At 40.5% G+C, this 21,018-nt stretch overlaps 1 protein-coding gene across 2 annotated transcripts in view; it reads right to left on the bottom strand.

The window, feature by feature from the left end:
- RBM39 (RNA binding motif protein 39) overlaps positions 1-20,689 on the bottom strand; it is a 48,927-nt gene extending 28,238 nt beyond the window's left edge. Inside the window, exons 1-5 of one of the 2 annotated variants that reach the window (XM_075901469.1) lie at positions 20,499-20,689; positions 16,359-16,421; positions 14,503-14,552; positions 1,217-1,411; positions 61-126 (exon numbers count right to left, since the gene is read on the bottom strand). In XM_075901469.1, coding sequence (XP_075757584.1) covers positions 61-126; positions 1,217-1,411; positions 14,503-14,552; positions 16,359-16,409 — 362 coding nt within the window. In that variant the 5' untranslated portion in view covers positions 16,410-16,421; positions 20,499-20,689. The remainder of the gene's footprint in view (positions 1-60; positions 127-1,216; positions 1,412-14,502; positions 14,553-16,358; positions 16,422-20,498) is intronic. The other variant, XM_075901468.1, reaches the window with a different exon arrangement.
- Between the last annotated feature and the right edge of the window lie 329 nt (positions 20,690-21,018).

Genomic DNA, 21,018 nt, shown 5'->3' on the forward strand with positions numbered 1-21,018 from the left:
CAAAGATTAATTTTTAGTACACACATTTGACTAGCCACAAAAATAGAAAACTTGAGAAACCTTAATTTGATGCTGTGAGGCAGACCGATCTTCCCTCTGATAGCACTGTTGAATTTTGGACCAGAACTAAGGTAAAAACAAAGAAAAGCTTCTTATAAATTCAGTACGCGACTAGGAAATATATAGTATTTGCCAACATAATGCTTATTAATTTTTTTGAATTGTTACATGGGCGCAAATACATTTCACATAGTGCCACCTCAAGAATCTTAGTTTGACACAAATTGTAAGAAAAGAGTATACTTGTTCCAGGAATCCTCTACTGTCCTAAACTTATTTTAGTACTATTTCTGCATATACATATATGTAAATCAGAGGCTTTGACACACTAAGTGCAACTGTGAACCAACCTTAAAAGTCTCATTAACTGAAGATACTCATTAACTACACTGTGCAACCAAGTAACAACGATGCCGCTCAAGCAGCATGCCATTATCCACTCATATCACAGCTAGACAACTGACCAGAAACAAACTTGGGGAAAAAAAATATGCTCCATTGCTTGCACGCAGCTTTTTTATGTAACAAGTAGGACTTAACCACCAACTAGGTATCTTCCTTCTGGAATGGTTTTGTCCATTTTTTTCTACATACCTCTGCTTACTTCCTGCTTTGTGCACCAGCATCAGCGATGTCAGCAAAACTCTGGGAATACAGTTTGTTAGTTAACGCTTGATGCAAGCCCAGCAGGAAGAGGGTAGTTAATGTTTTTTGTGGCTCCCATAAAAGTGTTTTTATATAATTAAGTATATTGGTATTAAGAATCTGAACCCTCCTGGAAACTATCATCCAGAGTTTTAAGTGTGAAATCTACAACTTGACCTGCTTTAACTACTAATTTTCTACCAGGACTTAAAATAGATAAATTCCTCTCATCCTAACCCTAAAGTTATATTCTAACTTTATGCTACCTAATTTCTCAATTTTTTTAGTTCCATTTAACCAAAGCACAGATTTTATTTGTAGTTTAAGATAAAAACAAAATTACCAAAGTAGTAACTGAAACATTCAATTTTATGCATTTTCTCCTTACTTCAGAGTTGCTGTTTCCAAAGAACAAAGTTCAAAGTAATAAGTAAACTGACAAGTTTAGAAAGTACATAGTCCAATTTAAACTTTCACAATACATGCTCAATTTTATATTAAAATAACTTACTATGGGCTTCTATAGCGGCCTCTGAATCTGCGTTCTCTACTTCTAGAACGGCTACGTCTGCGTTCTTTGCTTCTGCTGCGTTTCCTTTCCCGACTTTTGCTCTTTTTCCTCTCACGATCACGACTTCGTTTGCGTTCTTTACTTTTGCTCCTCTTCCTGTCATGACTACGACTTCTACTCTTGCTCTTTTTTCTCCTAAGAAAATAGAATGTGTTATGGTTGTAAAGAAACTGCAATTTGGCTTCTGTCATAAAGCATTAGCTTTCCTCATCTAACAAGTCAGTCTTCACCCTGACAATGTTAATAGTTTTATTTCCGAAATCTGTATTGTCAGTCACTAATACAGAAATGGAGAATGACACTATTTGCACAGGTCTCACATGTTTGCAAAAAGATCAATTTAGAACTCAGTATCTGAGTATGAATGCTTCCTGGTTTCAACTCTCACTTTTTGACTTTTTAAGTATTAGAAAAAATACTAAGCCTCCAAGAATGGTAGTGGGGCTGTATGTAAAATGGCACATTAAATTCAACACCTCAATTACTGTGTTGAAAAAGTATTTTCAGTGAGCAGCTATGCTTTCTACATCTGAGAAGAATCAAGTCAAGCAGGGGCTGACTTTTCATAGTAGAAGGAAGACAAAAACGACAATTACCCTTTTATTAAATCCTGAGATCTTGGAATTTCACAGCACTAACATAACAATATGCAACTGTCTTCAGTTCCTATTAACTACATTTCCAGTAGTTATTACACAATTTCACAAGCACAATACTGTTCATTGCTTACAAACGAAAATACCATTTACTTTTCTAAAAGATTAGCATTGTACACAAAGTCCCCGCTACATATATCTGGACCGAAAGGAGCGCAACAATAAGACACCATATAGTGTGATACTTTCCATGAGTTTTGCTGCTCAAAAATGCAAAAACTTGAACAGGCATCAAAGGCTTGACTAAAGATGTAAAATCCCATTTCAAGAGTAAACCAGTTAAACAGTTCACCACAAGTAGCAGGGGGCACTGCTCCAGCCAGGCCACCAGTTAACCTGTGGCATCCGCATCATTTTTTCCCTACCAGTAAAGGTTGAACATCTCTGGTTCGGCACTCTGGTCCAGCAACATCCATGGTTCAGCATGATTTTAGTTAACCGGTGGTCCATTTATCATGGGTGGTGTCAAGTTTCCTGTGGTCCCATAAAGTTTATTTACAGCTACCAGACCTGGCTCTGAGTGTTCTGTGATGGTATTTAGCTCTACTTTACCATTAAATATCTTCAAAGAGCCCAGTAAGCAGTGGAAGTGTTGATAATACTGCCAGACAATATTGACCTCCCATGGCTCAGCAACAGTCAAGTCCTGAGGCTGCCGGACACAGTGCTTCAACCTCAATTACTTAAGTGACATGCATGTAAAGCAAGGGCACATGAAGAGAGATCTGTACTCACTGCACACAACATTGACTTTAAAAGCCATGTGCTTCTTCTGCATCCAAATACTACATACGCACGTTCATGTTAGCAAAAGTACCCTACCCCATGAGACTGTTTTGAAAACAATCTTGCAGTCCACTAAGATAAAAGAGGGCCAGTCATGCAACCTACTCACTAGCTTAAGTTGTCCATCACTAATTTAAAAAAAAAAAAAACACACACACACACGGGTCTGATTTTTGAAAACCTCCAACAGTAAAATTATCAGACTTCTGTAACAGAAAGTTTCTGAACAGCTTTGAGCATTTTGTTCATAGTGTCCTCTTAAGTTATACCTCAGTCATTAGACCTTCCTGCAATGCATCCTTTTTAGTATCTTCATGAAAACACTGACAATGGGTGAGAAAACACAGCTGAAGTGACAGCAATGGCTAGCTCTACATTTCCTTTGCTATCTCCCAACTATCTCCACGCTTTGCCAAAACCATTACCTGGTTGCAGACCAACTCAAAAAAGCTGAACCGAGTAACACTGTGGTGAATAAAGCATGACATGCAGTCTGGCATGACAGTCTTATCAACAAACTAGGGAAATACAACCTAGATGGGGCTACTATTAGGTGGGGTACATAACTGATTGGATAACCATTCTCAGAGAGTAGTTATTAACAGTCATGGTGGAAGGGCATAACAAGCAGGGTTTCACAGGGATCAGTTCTGGGACCAGTTCTGTTCAGTATCTTCATCAGTATCTTCAACAATAATTTAGATAATGGCACAGAGAGTACACTTAGTCTGTAGATGATCTGGACAAACAGGAGAAATGGTCTGAGGTAAACAGGATGAAGTTCAACAAGGACAAATGCAAAGTATTCCACTTAGGAAGGAACAATCAGTTTCATGCACACAAAATAGGAAGGGACCGTCTAGGAAAGAGTACAACAGAAAGATCTAGGGGTCATAGCGGACTACAAGCTAAATATGCGTCAGTGTGACATCTTTGCTTCCTTTGCAACAATAATTCTGGGATGCACGTACAAGAGTGTTGTGAGCAAGACAAGAAGTCATTCTTCCCCTCTACTGTGCATTGATTAGGCCTCAAGTAAAGTACTATGTCCAGTTCTGGGTACCATATTCCAAGAAAGATGTGGAAAAATTGAAGAGGGTCCAGAGAACAGCAACAAAAATGATGAAAGGTCTAGAAAACATGATCTATTAGTGAAGACTAAAAGTACTGGGTTTCTTTAGTTTAGAAAAGAGAAAAAACAGAGGGGACATGACGGCAGCTTTTAAGTACCCAAAAAGTGTTACAAGGAGGGAGATTATATTATTCTCCTTAACCTCTGATGATAGGACAAGCAATGGGCTTAAATTGCAGCAAGGGAAGTTTAAGTTGAATATTAGGAAAAACTTCTAACTCTCAAGGTGGCTAAGCACTGGAACAAATGGCCTAGAGATGGTTAATTGACTTAAATGGGCCTGTGTGTTGTGTAGCTTAATCTTTGTATTCATGCCAGTCAGGATGAAAAACTATCTGCATATACATACAACCACATTTAAGTTGCGGCCCTTGGCATGTGCCGTGAGGATCATCGTGGCCCCCAGTGCTTCCAAAGTTGAGTAGCCCTGATCTATACCAGTGGTCACAAACCAGTAGATTGGGATCTACCAGTAATCTTGGAGCCCCTAATGGGTGATCCTGACTCGTTTGGCCAGTAAATATAGTAATGTGTTGAGGAAAGTCAACATGGTTTCTGTAAGGGGAAATCATGCCTTACTAATATGCTAGAGTTCTTTGAGGGAGTCAAACAAACATGTGGACGAGGGGAATCCAGTGGATACAGTGTACTTAAATTTACAGAACGCCTTTGACAAGGTCCCTCACCAAAGGCTCTGAAGTAAAGTAAGTTGTCATAAGATGAGAGGGAAGGTCCTTTCGTGGATTGATAACTGGTTAAAAGAAAGGAAACAAAGGGTAGGAATAAATAGTCAGTTTTCAGAGTGGAGAGAGGTAACTAACGGGGTCTCCCAATGGTATGTCCTGAGACCAATCCTATTCAATTTATTTATACATGATGTAGAGAAAGAGGTAAACAGTGAGGTGGCAAACTCTACAGGTGATACAAAACTGCTCAAGATAGTTAAGACTAAAGCAGACTTGTAAAGAGCAATCAAAACTGAGTGATTGGGCAACAAAACGGCAAATGAAATGTAATGCTGATAAATGTAAAGTAATGCACATTGGAAAAAATAATCTCAACTATATATAGTATATGATGGGGAGTAATTTGGCTACATCTACTCAAGAGATAGAGCTTGGAGCCAACTGTGGATAGTTAGCTGAAAACATCCACTCAACATGCAGCGGCAGTCAAAAAAACTAATAGAATGTTAGGAATCATTAAAAAAGGGATAGAGAATAAGAGAGAATAGGCAGCAGGTTTAAAACAAACAAAAGGAAATTTTTCTTCACTCAGCACAGTCAACCTATGGAACTCCTTACCTGAGGATGTGGTGACTGATAGGAGTTTAACAGGATCCAAAAAAGAGCTAGATAGATTCATGGAGGGCAGGGCAGGTCCGGTCCCTCAATGGCTATTAGCCAGGATGGGTAGGAATGGTGTCCCTACCCTGTTTGTCTGGAAATGGATGACAGGAGAGGGATCACATGATGATTACCTGTTGTGTTCCCTCCCTCTGGGGCATCTATATTGACCCCTGTCAGCAGACAGGATACTGGGCTAGGGGTGTTAAATATCGGTTAACTGAATAGTCAAGTAACCTCATGAATCATCATCGGCAAGTCAACTATTCTATAGTTCCCGAGGGCAGGGCCAGCAGCTACTTTATCAGATACAGCAGTGCTGGGTTTCAAGCTGTCTGCCTGCCTCACTCCTAATACACTTTAAATGCAGAGCCGCAGCAGGAGTAATTTCTGGACCCAATGTAAGCCAGAACTGAGCTGGGATGCTGGCCTGCCTGCTAAAAAATTTACTGGAAAGGATGGGGGAAGGGAGGGAAATGGATGTAATCTATAGCATTAACCTTTAAGCTTTTGCTTATCTGTTAATCAGCTATACTATTACATCCGTATATTAGGCTAAATAGACCTTTGGTCTGACCCAGTATGGCCATTCGCATTAACCTGCTTATACTTTGGGCCATCACCACAATATCTGAAGGCAGTGAGTTCCACAAGCTAGCTGCATGTTGTGTAAAAAAGTATATCCTCTCATTTTATTAAACCTGGTGCCTATTACATTTTATTGAGTGACCCCCATATTTTTATATTGTGGAAAAGGTAAATAACTTAGCACTTACTACTGAATTTAATTTTTGTTGCCCATTCAATCAGTTTTGAGAGTCCCACATAACTCCTCAAAGTTTGCTTTGGAGTTAACTACCTTGAATCACTTTGTATCATCTACAAATTTTGACACTTGACTGCTTATCCTTTTCCATCATTACTGAATATTTTGAATGGCACTGGTTCCCAAGGAAAAAATAAGCAATTATTTGATCAACAACATCAGACAGAATTTTGACCATGTTAATCTTCGCTGCAATTTCACTGTGAAGCATCCTCAGAAACAAATGGAAATTCAGTATGGCATGTATACCTAACTCTGCATAGATGCATTAAGTGGCTTGACAATTTGACACTGTCATATTAGTCAGAAGCTGTATCAGCTCATTAAATCTGTGGCAATGGTGTGTTCAAGTTACTCATGTGTTGCTAGATGTTATTTGCAGACTCCAAGGTAGCACCTGTCTCTCTCTGCTGTTCCCTTCTATGCTGAAGGAATGGAGACAACTATTCAAGTTAATTATGTGCATTGTGTCAAATCGATACACTAAAATTAAAACCATGATTTTAAAAGCTGTTGGATGTGAGCCAGGGAGCAGCTCCCAGTCTTCTACTAGAGAGTGGACCTCAATAGCACAAGCCTGTAGGAACAAAAATCAGAGATGCTAAGGCATAAAATTAGTTATCCCAACAAGGAACATAAGGCAGTAAAAAGAGATTCTTTAAATACATTAAGAGCAAGAGCAAATAAAAGTAAGTGTAGGTACTCCGTAGGGAAGGAGCGCTAATGGCTTATGTTATCAAGATAGCGGAGATATTTAATGCTGATTTTCCTCCAGTCTTAATTAAAAAGATTGTGACCAGATACTCTACGCAAACAACATCACTGGTAAGGAATGCAAGCCACAATAGGTAAGAGAGGATTAAAGAATATGTAGCGACTAATTCAAGTTGAAAAAGCATAATGAAATTTGTCTCAGGGTAATAAAGGAAATACCAGAAGCAAACCTGGAACTATCAGGAATTCCCGTTGACAATGCATGGAGATCCCAAAACACTAGGGAAGAGCAAACTCTGCACCTATCTTTAAAAACAAAGGGGAGCTAATTGATACCTGAAAAGATATGGGAAGAAACAATTTCTTTGCATCTAAAAATAGGGTTAAAAAGGAATAGCAAGGTGTGGATGTGTCAAGAACAAATCATGCCAAACCAACCTAATTTCCTTTTTTGACAGGGTTACAGGCTAGTGTGGGGGTTTCTCAAACCTCCTTTGCACCATGACCCCCTTTGACAACAAAAATTTTATAATGAGCTCAACGAAGCCCTATTACCCCCAGTTGGAGGGACAAAGCCAAAGTCCAAGCCCCACTACCCCAGGCAGGGATGGAGGTGTGTGTCAAGGGGCAAAACAAACACAACAGCTTAAGCTTCGGCCGGAGCAGTAAGGTTAGGGACAGAGGCGTAAAGTAACTAAGTAGAAATACTTCATTACATTTCTCATCTACATTTTTTTGGTATCTGTACTTTACTCAAGTAATTTATTTTTCTGATACTTCAACTTCTACTCAAGTAGGTTTTGTTAGAAAATATTGTACTTTTTACTCCCCTACCGTTTCTAGAAGCGCTTAGTTACTCACTACTTTCAGCACCCCACTGACAGTTGTGCAAGCCAGCATTCTGATTTGCTAAAGCATAGCCACATGCGCAAAGCATCCAATCGTCATGCAATGATGGTGGGGTTTTTCTAAATAACCTAACAAGCAGCACAATGACTCTGCCAAAAAAGAAGCCTTTTAGTAGTCACATCAACACCTTTTCATTCAAAAACAGTATCTATGCAGTGGTGAGGTGCCCTAAGCCTCGCAGGCTGGATCCAGCATTGAGAGAAAAGAAGCATGGAGCCCCTCACCCACCCCACTGGCAGGGGGACTGCAGTGCTGGAAATTGCTCGTGAGAGGGCTTTCCTGCTTCTCCCATTGACCAGATACCGGCCAATGGGAACAGCGGGGAGCAAGAAGCTAATCTACCAGCCCTGGTCCTCTCCTGAACCCTCCGACCCATCTGGACACCCCCGCCAAGCCCGCTCCTGCACATCCTTCTCAGCCAGAACCTCCCCTTGCACACTGAACCCCTCATTTTGACCTCAGCATCTGGGGGGGGGGGGGGCTCACAAAATCTACTAACTTCAGAAGAGTTTATCTGGCCTGTAGGAAGCCATGAAACTTGGTTCTCCTTGCCTAATCAGCCCTCCCTCCCCCCATACGTTTTACTTCCGGATACTTGAGTATAATTAAGATGAGATACTTTTGTACTTTTACTCAAGTACTTTTCCAGAAGGATACTTTGACTTTCACTTCATTACATTTTTTTCAAAGTAGCAGTACTTTTACTCAAGTAGCTTTTTGGGGTACTTTTTCCACCACTGGTTAGGGATTTAGTCCCACGTCCCAGCAAGACTAAGCCAGCCCTGCTGACCCCCTTAAAATATGGTCACAACCCACTTTGTAGTCCTGACACATTTTGAAAATTACTGAGCTAGTGTATGAGGGGGCAACTTAATTTTAGTGAAGTTTGACAATTCCACATGACACTCTCAAAAGTGAAATATAGAAGGTGGTCTAAACAAAATAAATATAAGGCAGGTGCGCAACTGGTTGATATTGAACTCAAAAAACACTCAGTGAATTCACTGCCATATTGGAAGATGGCGTATCTAGTATGATTCCCCAGGGGCCAATGCTGTGTCCAATACAATTCAGTATTTATAATTACTTGGATAATAGAATCGACAGTATGCTTGTAAAATGTGCTAATAACCATTAATGGATCTATCGTCCATGAATGAATTAAATTCTTTTTTTGAACTCTGTTGTAGCCTTGGCCTTAAATAATATCACCAGGCAAGAAGTTCCAAAGGTTGACTATACATTGTGTGTAGTAGTACTTCCTTTTGTTTTAAACCTGCTGACCATTCATTTCATTTTGGTAATCCCTAGTTCTATCATTATGGAAAGGAATAAATAATTATTCTCCACAACATGTGGAGAGTCATGATTTTTTAGACCTCTCTCTCTTTCCCTTCTTCATCATCTCTTTTCCAAGCTGAACAGTCACAAGCTTCTCAATATGGAAGTAATACCCCCAATCACTTTTGTTGTCTTTTCTGAACCTTTTCCAATTTTTTATTTTGGGATGGGGAACAAAATCTGCATATAGCATTCAAGATGTGGGAATATCATGGATTCATATAAAGGCAATATATTCTGTCGTATCTATCCCCTTCTTAATGATTTCCAGCATGTTTTTTTTTACTTGTTTTTTGTTGTTCTTCTCTGGGCCTTTCTTCACATCTTTTCTGAAATGCGGTGCCCAGAACGGGACACAATACTCCAGTTGAGGCCTAATCAGCACGGAGTAGAGAAGAACAATGACTTCTTGTATCTTCCTCGCAACTCCTGTTAATGCATCCCAGAATCGTGTGTGCTTTTTTTTTTTTTTTTTTTTTTGGCAACAGTGTCAAACTCTTGACTCATATTTAGCTTGTAGTCCACCATGACCCCTAGATTCCTTACTGCAGTTCTCCTTCCTAGACCATCACTTCCCATTATGTATGCATGAAACTGATTGTTCCCTCCTAAGTGGGATACTTTGCATTTGTCCTTATTAAACTTCATTCTATTTACCTCAGGCCATTTCTCTAGTTTGTCCAGATCATTTTGAATTATGACCCTATCCTCCAAAGCATTTGCAACCCCTCTCAGCTTGGTATCATCTGCAAACTTATTAAGCGTACTCTATGCCATCATCTAAATTGTTGATGAAGTTATTTAACAGAACCAGCTCCATGGCAGACCCCTGCAGAACCCCACTTGTTATACCCTTCCAGCATGACTGTGAACCACTAGTAACTACTCTCTGAGAATGGTTATCCCGCCAGTTATGCACCCACCTTATAGTAGCCCCATCTAAATTGTATTTCCCTAGGTTTATTGATTAAAAAAAAAGTCATGCGAGACCCAATCAAATGCTTAGCTAAAGACTAGGTATACCATGTCCACCACTTTCACCCCATCCACAAGGCTTGTTATCCTATCAAAGAAAGCTATCAGATTGGTTTGACATCATTTGTTCTTCACAAATCCACACTGTTACCTATCACCATATTTTCTTCCAGATGTTTGTAGAGGAAATCCTTAATTTCTTGCTCCATTATCTTCCCTGGCACAGAAGTTTAAGTGACTGGTCTGTAGTTTCCTGGGTTGTTCTTATTTCCCTTTTTATAGATGGGCACTATATTTGCCCTTTTCCAGGCTTCTGGAATCACTCTCTCAACTTCCATGACTTTTCAAAGATGACAGCCAAAGGCTCATACCTCCTCTCTCAGCTCCTTGACTATGTTAGGATGCCTTTCTGCAGGTCCTGGTGACTTTAAGACATCTGACAAATTTTTAATTTGTTCTTTTCCTATTTTTACTTCTAAACCTACCCCATTTCCACTAGCATTCACTATGCTAGGCATGCATCACACTCTTCTTGGTGAAAACTGAAACAAAAGTCATTAAGCACCTCTGCCATTTCCAAGTTTCCTGTTACTGTTTTTCCTTCTTCACTGAACAATGGGCCCACCCTGTCCTTGGTTTTCTTCTTGCTTCTAATATATGTATAGAGTGTCGTCTTGTTATCCTTTATGTCTCTAGCAAGATACAGATGGTTTTGTGCCTTGGCCTTTCTAATCTTGCCCCTGCATGCCAGTGGTTGTTTATATGCTTCCTTTGTAAATTGACCTAATTTCCATTTTTTTATACGACTCCTTTTTGATTTTTACATGGTCTAAGATCTGATTAAGCCAAAGTGGTCTCCTGCCATACTTTCTATCTTTCCTACACAGTGAAACAGTTTGCCTTTGGGCCCTTAATCTCCCTTTAAAAACTCTCTTCAATTCTTTTTCCTCTTAGGTAAGGTCCCATGGGAAGCAACACTATCAGCTCTCTGAGCTTACTAAAATCTGACTACCTGAAATCTACTGGTCCTATTTTGCTACTCTCCCTTCTATCATTCCTTAGAATCATGAACTCTATGATGTCATGATTACTTTCATCAAAGCTGCCTTCCACTTGGAAATTTTCAACCAGTTCCTCCCTGTGTGTTAAAACAGACTCTAGAACAGCTTCACTTGTGGTAACTCTCAAACTTCTGAACTAAAACAGTCTCCAGTGCAATCTAAGAACTCGTTGGATAATCTGTGCCCTGCTGTGTTAGTTTTCCAACGTATGTCTAGATCGTTTAAGTACCAACACTCCCAAAACCCATGCTTTCGATGATGTTGTTAGTTGTTGGAAAAAAGCCTCATCCACCTCTTCTGCCTTGTCCATAGTTAACCCCTCAGATGACACCACTTTTTTTAAAAACCTTTTAACCTATCCAGAGACTCTCAACAAAACTTGTGTCCATCTGCACCTCAGTCCATGTGTGTTCATGTTTAATATATAAGGCAACACATCCTCCTCTCATCTGCCTATCCTTCCTGAGCAAGCTGAACGGTGGGGCAGTGGGGGATGTCTGCTCTGCAGGATCCAGGGCTTGAGGAGAGTGCAAGCTGGGTTGACCCCCACTGCCACCTGCAGGGGGCGAGCAAGCATCAGGCTTGCCTCATGCACCAGCTCCTGCTCCCTACCCCTGATGCTTCAGCATGTAAGCGATAGGGTAAAATCAATGCACCCAGGCTCACTGTTTAATCATGTACTCATCTACACACTCACATCTCTAGTTCCTCAGCAATGGCCTTAGTGTCTTCTTGGCATGTTAAATATTGGTTAATTGACTAGCGGATTGACCTCATGAATTCTTATTGGTTACTTGACTATTCTATAGTCCCAAGGGGTGGGTCTGCCCCACGAAAGCTCATCACCTAATAAACCATCTTGTTAGTCTTTAAAGTGCTACATGACTGCTTTTTTGTAGTCTATAGCAGTGTTTCTCAACCAGTGGTACAAGTGCCCTCACGGGTAGTCAAGAGAATTCTGGGGTGTACGCCAACAACTGAAATTTGGAGAAAACTGAATTTTTGTTTTAAGTTTTACAGCGCTTTATTATTTTTGTACTTTTTACACCCAAAAATTTCATCACCCGCCCAGCTACGATTCAATTGTTTAAACAATGTGTTGCAATGGTAGAAAAATTTGAGAAAAAACTGTAGATACTAAACGTTTTTTTTTTTTGTTTGTTTGTTTTTTAAGGGGGGGTACTTATGTGCTTTTTTTTAAAAGGCGTACCTTATTTAAAAAAGGTTGAGAAACACTGGTCTGTAGCATTAACCTATAAACTATCACATCCCTACTGTCATATCAGCAATCTTCCAGCATCTTGATAAGCCAAGTGGCTCCCCTAATTTAGCAGGCTTCCTGCTTCTAATGTACTTTTTTTTTAAGCTATTTGTTTTTGAGCTTTTGGCTAGCTGTTGTACAATTTATTTTGTGGCCACCCTAATAATATTTTTACACTTTATTTACCAGAGTTTATGCTCCCTGCTATTTTCCTCACTGATTTAACATCCACTTTTTAAAGCATGTCTTTTTGCGTCTGCTTCTTTTATTTACCTTGTTAGTTAGCCCAAGTGGCACACATTTAATTCTCTATTTTGTTTTTTTATTTGGGATATACATTTAACTTGCGCCTCAATAATGGCATCTGCAGCAATTTCACTCTTGGCACCATACCTTGTGTTTTCTTTTTAACTTGCTCATTTCTGCATTGTTCCCCTTTCTGCAATTACACTGGACTGCTGTGGAGTTTTCCAAGTGATCCAGCTATATTCACCTCTTGGACCAGATTCTATGCTTCCCTTAAGATTAAATCAAGAATTGTCTCTTCTCGTGAGTTCCAGGACTAGCTGCCCCAAGAAGCAGTCATTTAAGACATTGAGAAATGTTCTCTGTATCCCATCCTGAGATATGTACCCAATCATTATGGGGACATCAGAAATACTCCCTGAGCATTTCATTATCACCACTGTGGTTTGGTTGTTGACATATCCATATTATTAGAGCATGGAATTACTATTCAGAGAGATTCCTGTGCATGATAGGAGTCTTTGAATATTGTTAAATCATTTGATTCTAGGCTTGCTCTCATACAGTATCACTTCGCCATCAGCACGACCAGTTCTATCCTTCCAAATTTCTGTGATGCCTATTGTTATCTATGTGAGAACATTTACTAGACTTCTCCCACCCCAGTCCTTTTCCCCTGAACCTTCATCCTCAGTACCCACACAGCACAGGATTCAGAAAAACAAGAAAGATTGTTTTTCCGAGCATTTATACCATGAACACTGCTTTTTACTATAAGTCCACTCCCCACCTAAATTCCTTTTCCTCCTTTCACTTCAAGAAACTACTCCTCATCCTCACCCTCCCCCCCCAAAAAATATTAGTATCACAGTAATTGTAAAGTGGGAAGTATTTTAACCAAAATGTGCATGTCATGCAAGTAACTGAATTTTAAATGTTTTTCTGTTCCTGGATAGTGACTAGGTGGAAGTTTATAAAACAGAACACACAGATAAGTCTTTCCTGAAGGAGATAAATACAATTAATTCTCTCTAGATTTGTACAAGTTTGTTAGTAGTTTTGGATTAGCAAGAGATTTATTCAAACAGCTTTTTACACACAATACTAATTCAAGGAATAAAGCACTGAAAGGTGACCACATTTCTCAGTTTAAACTTGAGGCCATTGCATTTCAGTGTCCTTCAAACTCTCATCATTAGTGCACAAAACAGAATTACATTTCAAAAGTTAACAATTCAAAAATATGTGCAAGTGATAGTAAAATCTTGTGGGTACAATGTCATTATCTATAATCCATCAAAATTGTTCTAGTTTAGGAATTGTCATTTGCATTTTTTAATAAGAACACTATTCATTGAAAATTTACACTAGAGATGTTAAATATCAGTTAATTGAATAGTCAAGTAACCTCATGAATTCTTATCCGTTAGTCAACTATTGTATAGCCCCTGGAGGCAGGGCCCACAGCAGTGCATGGTGCCTGGCAGGAGCTGGTCCATGAGGGGAGTTTAAAAGCCAGCTCTCCTCGTGGATTGGCTGCCTGCCACCCCCCACTGCTGCCTCTGATTAAGAGACAGCAGAACAGGGTGACAGCAGCCAGTCTAGGGGAGGTCTGAGCTCCCCAATCAGTTGAGAGTCAGAACTGAGCCGGGTGCTGCCCAGCTTGTTAAAAAAAAATGTACTGAGGAGAAGGGGGTGCATGTACTATATAGCATTAACCTATAAGCTTCTGCTTATCAGTTAACTGACTACACTATTACATCCCTAAATTATATCACAGATACCAATTGTGTAACCAAGAGATACATCATATGTCTGAAGTCATGTGTTTGAAATGCCATAAACAGCAAAAGGAAGGCGGAAGGATTTCCATTTTCTTGGACAGTATGTATGGACTACATACATTAAAAGTTAAAAATGAAGAATGCTTGACAGTGTTCCCTAGAAGTGAAAATATACAAATAAACACTTACTTCTTGCTGCGCTCTTCATGGCCATTGGCACTGCTCAATTTGTTCTCATCCTAAGCAGGGTTGATAGAAGAACATCGTGAGGACGAAGTGGTAACATTTCAAGTGGTCAAAGGGGAATGGGAATGGGAATAAGAAAATACAAAACAAAAAATTTAATACTAAATTACGTGTTTACAGTTTAATATGGAAAGCTATAAAAATTTAAGTTGGCATGTTTAACCACGTTGCTGTTTACATTTAAGTCATACAATTATAAAACACAAGAATTACAGTTTTAAATATATATTAAATTGTAGATACTTCCTTACATGATTTAGATAGTAAATTATCCTGTAGATTTCAGCACTCAAGTGGTTAAATGTTATGTCTATAAAATGTAAGAGGAAGTTTCAGGTTTAAGCATTTTTCATGTGCTATGATCTCTGATCAGTACCAAGGCTATATCTCTGCCTAAGCCCCAAGTGGCCATGCTAGCAGCCAGCCACTATCGATTTCTTGTGACCGATGCCATTCCTGAGATCTTCGCTCATTTTCGTTGGAGGGTTGTAAGAGCTTGATGCCACCTCTGTCACACATCTCGCCCTGAAGCAAACAGGGATTCACACTGCTTTAGTAATGTCGGCTCCCAAGAAAGTCATCAAAAATCCACCAGTCCAGCCTAAACATTCCCTATTTCCATACCTGTTTACATGGAAAATATCCATGTTAAACTAGGACATAAGACTCTTAGTATTACAAATTATGACTATCACAAGATTTTACATATCTGCTAAGTATCACATAATACTAAATAAACAGCGTTTAAAGCTTACAAATACTCATCCAAAACTGATACCACATGGTTTTACTAAACACTCCTAAATAAACTAACAGTAGCTTTTATACTATTCTATAGTTTAACTACTCCAGTTACATCATGAGTAGTACAACTGCTAAATTATTTCAAGTTTATACACATTTCTTGTGAAGTAAGTGCTAATGCATGCATAATGTTAACTCTTTCACCACCAGTTGGTGAAAAAACAAAAACCAAAACAAAAAAGACAGTATACATTTGCTGCCTGGTAAGACAAGAGACTGAGTACATCACTATGCTAGTCGTTCAGAAGTTTAACAGAACTGTGTCAGAATTGCTAATTCTTAATTGAACAACTAAAACACAAGAGTACAACGGCTACTTTTAGAATGACACCGCAGACTGTGATACTGTCTTTTACTTGCAAAGAATGTATCTATTCAGGGATCCAAGAATTTTGGAAAGTTCTTTCACTCAGCAATTCGTTTCCTTCTGCCCTGTTAAAAGATTAACCATCACCAGTCTTTTATGTTAAAAATAATAGTCATATGCCTCTTGCTCTGAGCAGACTATTTAAAGATTTACGTGCCATGGACTGGTGAAAAGGTTATTCTTGGAACCCTGCTATTTTCCCAAACACTGCATTCACCTTGTTGCTATACCAAACTGGAGCTGGCAATTTTAGGCGAGTAATTTTTTTTTTTTTTTTTTTTTTTTTTTTACCTAGGGGACCACGGTACAGCGATACGTCACTCAATTACTACCTTATGATTGACAGTTCACACTGGAATCAAAGGTGAATTCATGGGAGTAGAGGTGAGATATCGTTAGGCAAGTCTACAAAGAGAGATAGATGGGCATTTATTCATCACGCTGAAGTGAAACTACTGCACAAAATAATTACATTAACAGTTTATATTTATTTGCAAGTTACATGTAATGCATCTCCAATAAGATAATCATGAGGGCTCCAGGGAAGTTAGTTTACAGTTCAGCAGTAGTTTCATGAATAAAGCTAAATTAAGGTAAGTACAAGACCTCACTGGCACATTTTTCTCACCTTCTTGTAAGGCGCCTCAAGCATTGCTTCAATATCAATATCGTCAGCCATTTTTCAGGACACCTGAAAGGAAAATAAAATCTATCAAGACAGAAAAAGAGCCAACCTGTAATAGCTCACAAGCTACTTGCACTTTTGGTGACAAGGCCAACGTTGTGAAGACACCACAATGATTTTTAATAATGCACACTAATAGGCTTGACCAGCTGCTTAACTGACCACCGTCAAATACAGTTAAATATTCCAATCAAGATCGTCAGAGGCCTTTTTGACTGTATCACATTTTGTTATCTGTTAGCAAGCCTATATAAACGACTTTGATCAATCACTTTATTAAATGCTTATGTCACATATTGGGGAAAAAAGATTTAACAGAAAGCAGAGTAACTTGACTGGCTGGACAAACATTGTGTGTATGTGAATACAGATCTTTATTTAAATACAAGGCCATCAACTACATATTTAATGTGTACAAAGCACATTAAGCAAGCCAAAAGATAGTTTCACTTCCCTAAAGAAAATACAGGCTAACCTGACTAGTCAAATGCAGAAATTAACCAAAAGGGGAGAACGGTTCACAATAACCAAACAATAAAAAAAGATGAAGCTATTAAGCTGCCTACCCAGGGTAAGTGCATTTTAAAAATTATTTTATAATTGCAATATGCCTGTTTTCTGTTTCATTTCATTGTTCTTTTGTAATTATTCAGTTTTGTTCACATTTAAATATGAAGCTAACTGCTAAAATTATTTCATTTTTAATTACCTCACTTTTTCAGTCGATGAATTAAAAATAACTAACCTATTTTTGTAATTAGACATATGTATCTAAATGCTAAGCCAACTGCAGCACGTAATGTCTTACTACTGTTCTATTTAGTGTTTTGACCAATTTTTTTAGACCAGCCAAATAACCAACTCTACATACCAAGAAGGACCTTGTTAAAATAATACTGAGAATCATACGGAGAAGATTCAGGAAGGAGTTTGCAGTGGGAATGTAACCTGCACATTGACAGTACAGAATATGACAGAAACCCCAGCTAAATCATGGCTGAGTGGAAAATGAAGTTTCAAGTAAAGAACTCCCTTGCTTCTTTATAACAAAGAATGCCAGAAAGATTCTCTCTGCAACCAAATATGCTTATTATTAGAAACTGAGGTCTTACACCCAACTTAAGCAGATTTCAGACACCACAGTTATCAAAAGCAACAGACTAAGCAACAGAGAAGGATACAAACAACCTCATCTGGATATTTGCAAATGTCCAAGTTACACAGATTCCAAGACCAGAAGTTGTTATAACGTATCACTTCCTGAACAGCAAAGGCTAGATAATCTGTCCATGAGTTTCCTACATCAAGACCAGTAATTGGCAGCTGAAGTAGAGCTTCCCTTTGAAAGGCATCCAATCTTGATTTCAAGTGATGAAGAATCCACTTCATCCTTTGGGAAGGTCTTCAATGACAATTACCCTCACTGTTAAGAAACGTGTGCCTTATTTACAGTTTGAATTGGTCTATTTTTCAGCTTCCAGCCACTGGGTCTTGTTATGCTTTTCTTAGGTTAAGAAGCCCTTTGCATCCAATACCCATGTAAGTGCTTTTAGACTGACCACGCGGTGTCTTGAAATTTGCTCTTCTACAAGCTAAAATCGATTGAATTACATTTGTTAGTGAAAGGCAAATGTTTCAGCCGCTCTTAAGCATCTTGAATTCCCTGAAGCCTCCTCAGATTTTCCAGCATCTTTTTTGAAGTGAAGATATCACAACTGGACACCGTATACAAATTACAGTCTCATCTTATACAGAAGTAGTTACCTCCCCATTCCAATTCTATCTTCTCCTGTTCATATATCGACAAGATTGTATTAAACACTCATGTTGAGTTGGTTATCCACCATGACTCCTTTCACATAAATATCTTCCAGGAGACAGTCCCCCATCCTACAAATATGAACTATATATGTTTTCCTAAATGAATATGGCATTTTGATTATATCCAACTTCCTAAAAGATTCAAATCCCTCTTCGTATGTCCTATCCTTATCACCACTCCGCAAACTTGAGTTTTATCTGCAAAGTTCATCAGCAATGATTTTGTATTTTCAGCCAGAAAACTGATGGAAATTATTCGATTGGGACCCCACTAGATGATTCCCATTGAAATGTAAACAAGGATGATCCAAGTGGATCCAGTGTATTTAGATTTTCTGACAGTTGGCTGACTAGTTTAATTTGTTAAAAATCAGAAAGCAAAGGGTAGGAATAAATGGTCACCTTTCAAACTAGAGAGGTAAAAATAGCAGTGTCTCCAGGGAACTGGACCAGTGCTATTCAACATTCATAAATGTGGGGAAAGGGGCAAGCTGGCAAAATTTGCAGACAATACTAAATTAACCACTAAACTGGATGGTTAAGTCCAAAGCAGACTTCAAAAATATCTCACCAAAATGGATGACTGGGCAATAAAAAATGAGAGATGATATTCAGGAGTGATAAATGCAAAGAAATGCACAATGGAAAACATCCCAGCTATACATACAAAATGATGGGGTCTAAATTAGCTGTTACCACTCAAGAAAGTGATCTTGGAGGAATTGCGGACAGTTCTCTGAAAACATCCGCTCAATATGCAGTCTAAAAAGCGGCAGTCTAAAAAGGTAACAGAATGTTAGGAACCATTAAGGCTAGATAAGACAGAAAATATATATTGCCTATATACAAATTCATGGTACCCCCAAATCTTGACTGCTGAGCATGCAGATCTGGTTGCCTCACCTCGAAAAAATATATACTGGAATTAGAAATGTTCAGAAAAAGGCAACAAAAATGAGTAGGGGTATGGAACAGCTTCCATGAGGAGAGATGGATAAAAAAACCTAGGTCTGGACAGGCCCATCAGTGGCCAGGTGAGACTGGACAATACAAGATGGCTCATTTGAGGATTGCTCTGTTCATTCCTAATGAAGCACCAGGCATTGGCCAGTGTTGGAAGACTAAACAGACCATTCAGACCTGAAGAGCTGTCTCAGTTCAAAAACTTACCTCTGGCCAAAAATGAGGGGTTGGGCCCATAAAAAAATATCACCTAACCCATCTCATATGTTTGATAACCTGGGACCAACATAGCTACAGCAACACAGCATACAATACCAACTTAAATATTACAGAAAATATAAACAGCTACCTTTAACCAAATTTATGATCTCATAAAAAGCGTTTGCCAATACCTATTTTCCACAAAGCCATGTTGAATGGCATCTATTAATTTAATACTGGGATAAGAGTATTAAAGACTCAACCTTCCCATTCTCTTTGACTAAATGTTACAGAAACTCACGACCCTACATGAAGACGTTGGTTATGCCCATACACGTGTTTTGTTAGTCTATAAGGTGCTACTAGACTATTCGGGGTTTTGTTTTAAAGTTTTTCCAGTTACAGACTAACTGGAAGACGAACAGACACACTAAGGTATCATCTCTGATATTTATTTGTAGAAAAAGCAGAAAAAAATCTAAAACCTTTTCAGGGCACAACATCACGACGCTGCAATGATTGCAAACCCCATTGATGCAGTTAGTATAATCTTTAAGTGCAGCCCTGTGACGCCTTATAGCCACAAAGCAGCATACACAGTAACGTGAGCTTCCGTGGGCCGAACCCACGTCTCCCCTGGCGCTCACGTGAAGACGCGGGCCTGGCCCGTGCAGGCTCGTGACACGATCTCGAGTGTCTCAGTAACGTGCTTTAAGGCGCCATAGGACTACGGGCTGTTTTCAACAGCGCTGCCCGCCGAGACTCGCCCGGCCCGGCCACCCCGCTGGGCGCTGCGCCGAGCTGCCCGAGAACCGCTCGCGCCGCGGGGAGCCCGGGCACAGCGAGGCGGGCGCGGGGCGCTGCTCGGGCAGGGCCGACCCCGCCTCACGCTGCAGAGGGCCCGCGCCGCCGGCCTCGCCCCCCCCCCCCCCGGGGCCTGCTCCCGCGTCCAGGCCGCTCTGCCGCCGGGAGGCGAGCCCGCGGCGCGGCTCCGGCGGGCCGAGGCCCAGCGACGTGTCCAGGCGGGCCCGGCGCCGCGCCCCACGCGGAGGAGCGGCCCTGGCGGGTCCGCGGCCGGGGGCGAGCCGCTGCGGTTACCTGCTGCTGCGGGCTGCGCCTCTCGGGTGCCCGGCTCTGGCGGCGGTGCGAAGGCGGGGCGCGGATGCGGACGAGCGCGCGGCTCAGGCCCAGCTCTGGCGATGGCGGCTCCCTGAAATGGCGCCCGCCGCGTCTAGCTGCTTGGGGCTCCGCACACTCCCACACGGGGCCGCCCAGAGCCAGCGGCACGGGCTCTCGCGAGACTGAGACAAAACAAACAAGGCGGAGCGCGTCTTCGCCATGCGACTCTCGCGAGACGCCACACCCGGAAGTAGACTTGATTATTCGCGAGAAGACGGAACAGACCCCGCCAAAGCGCGCTCCTGTCCCGTTGGCTCAAAGTCTCGCGGGATTCCGGGCAACAGCCACCGCAGTGGGAAGGTCAAAGGTTAAATTTGGGACATTTCAATTAAAGTGAATTTTCTCCTCGCCCTTGTGACCGCTGAGCCGGGGGGGGGGCCTGTCCCCCCCCCCTGCGTGTCCCAGCCGCGCTGCGAGGGGTGGGCCTGGCTGGGCCCCT

This window comes from Pelodiscus sinensis, chromosome 18 (assembly GCF_049634645.1).
Source record: "Pelodiscus sinensis isolate JC-2024 chromosome 18, ASM4963464v1, whole genome shotgun sequence".
In the NCBI taxonomy this organism is placed as follows: Eukaryota; Metazoa; Chordata; order Testudines; family Trionychidae; genus Pelodiscus; species Pelodiscus sinensis.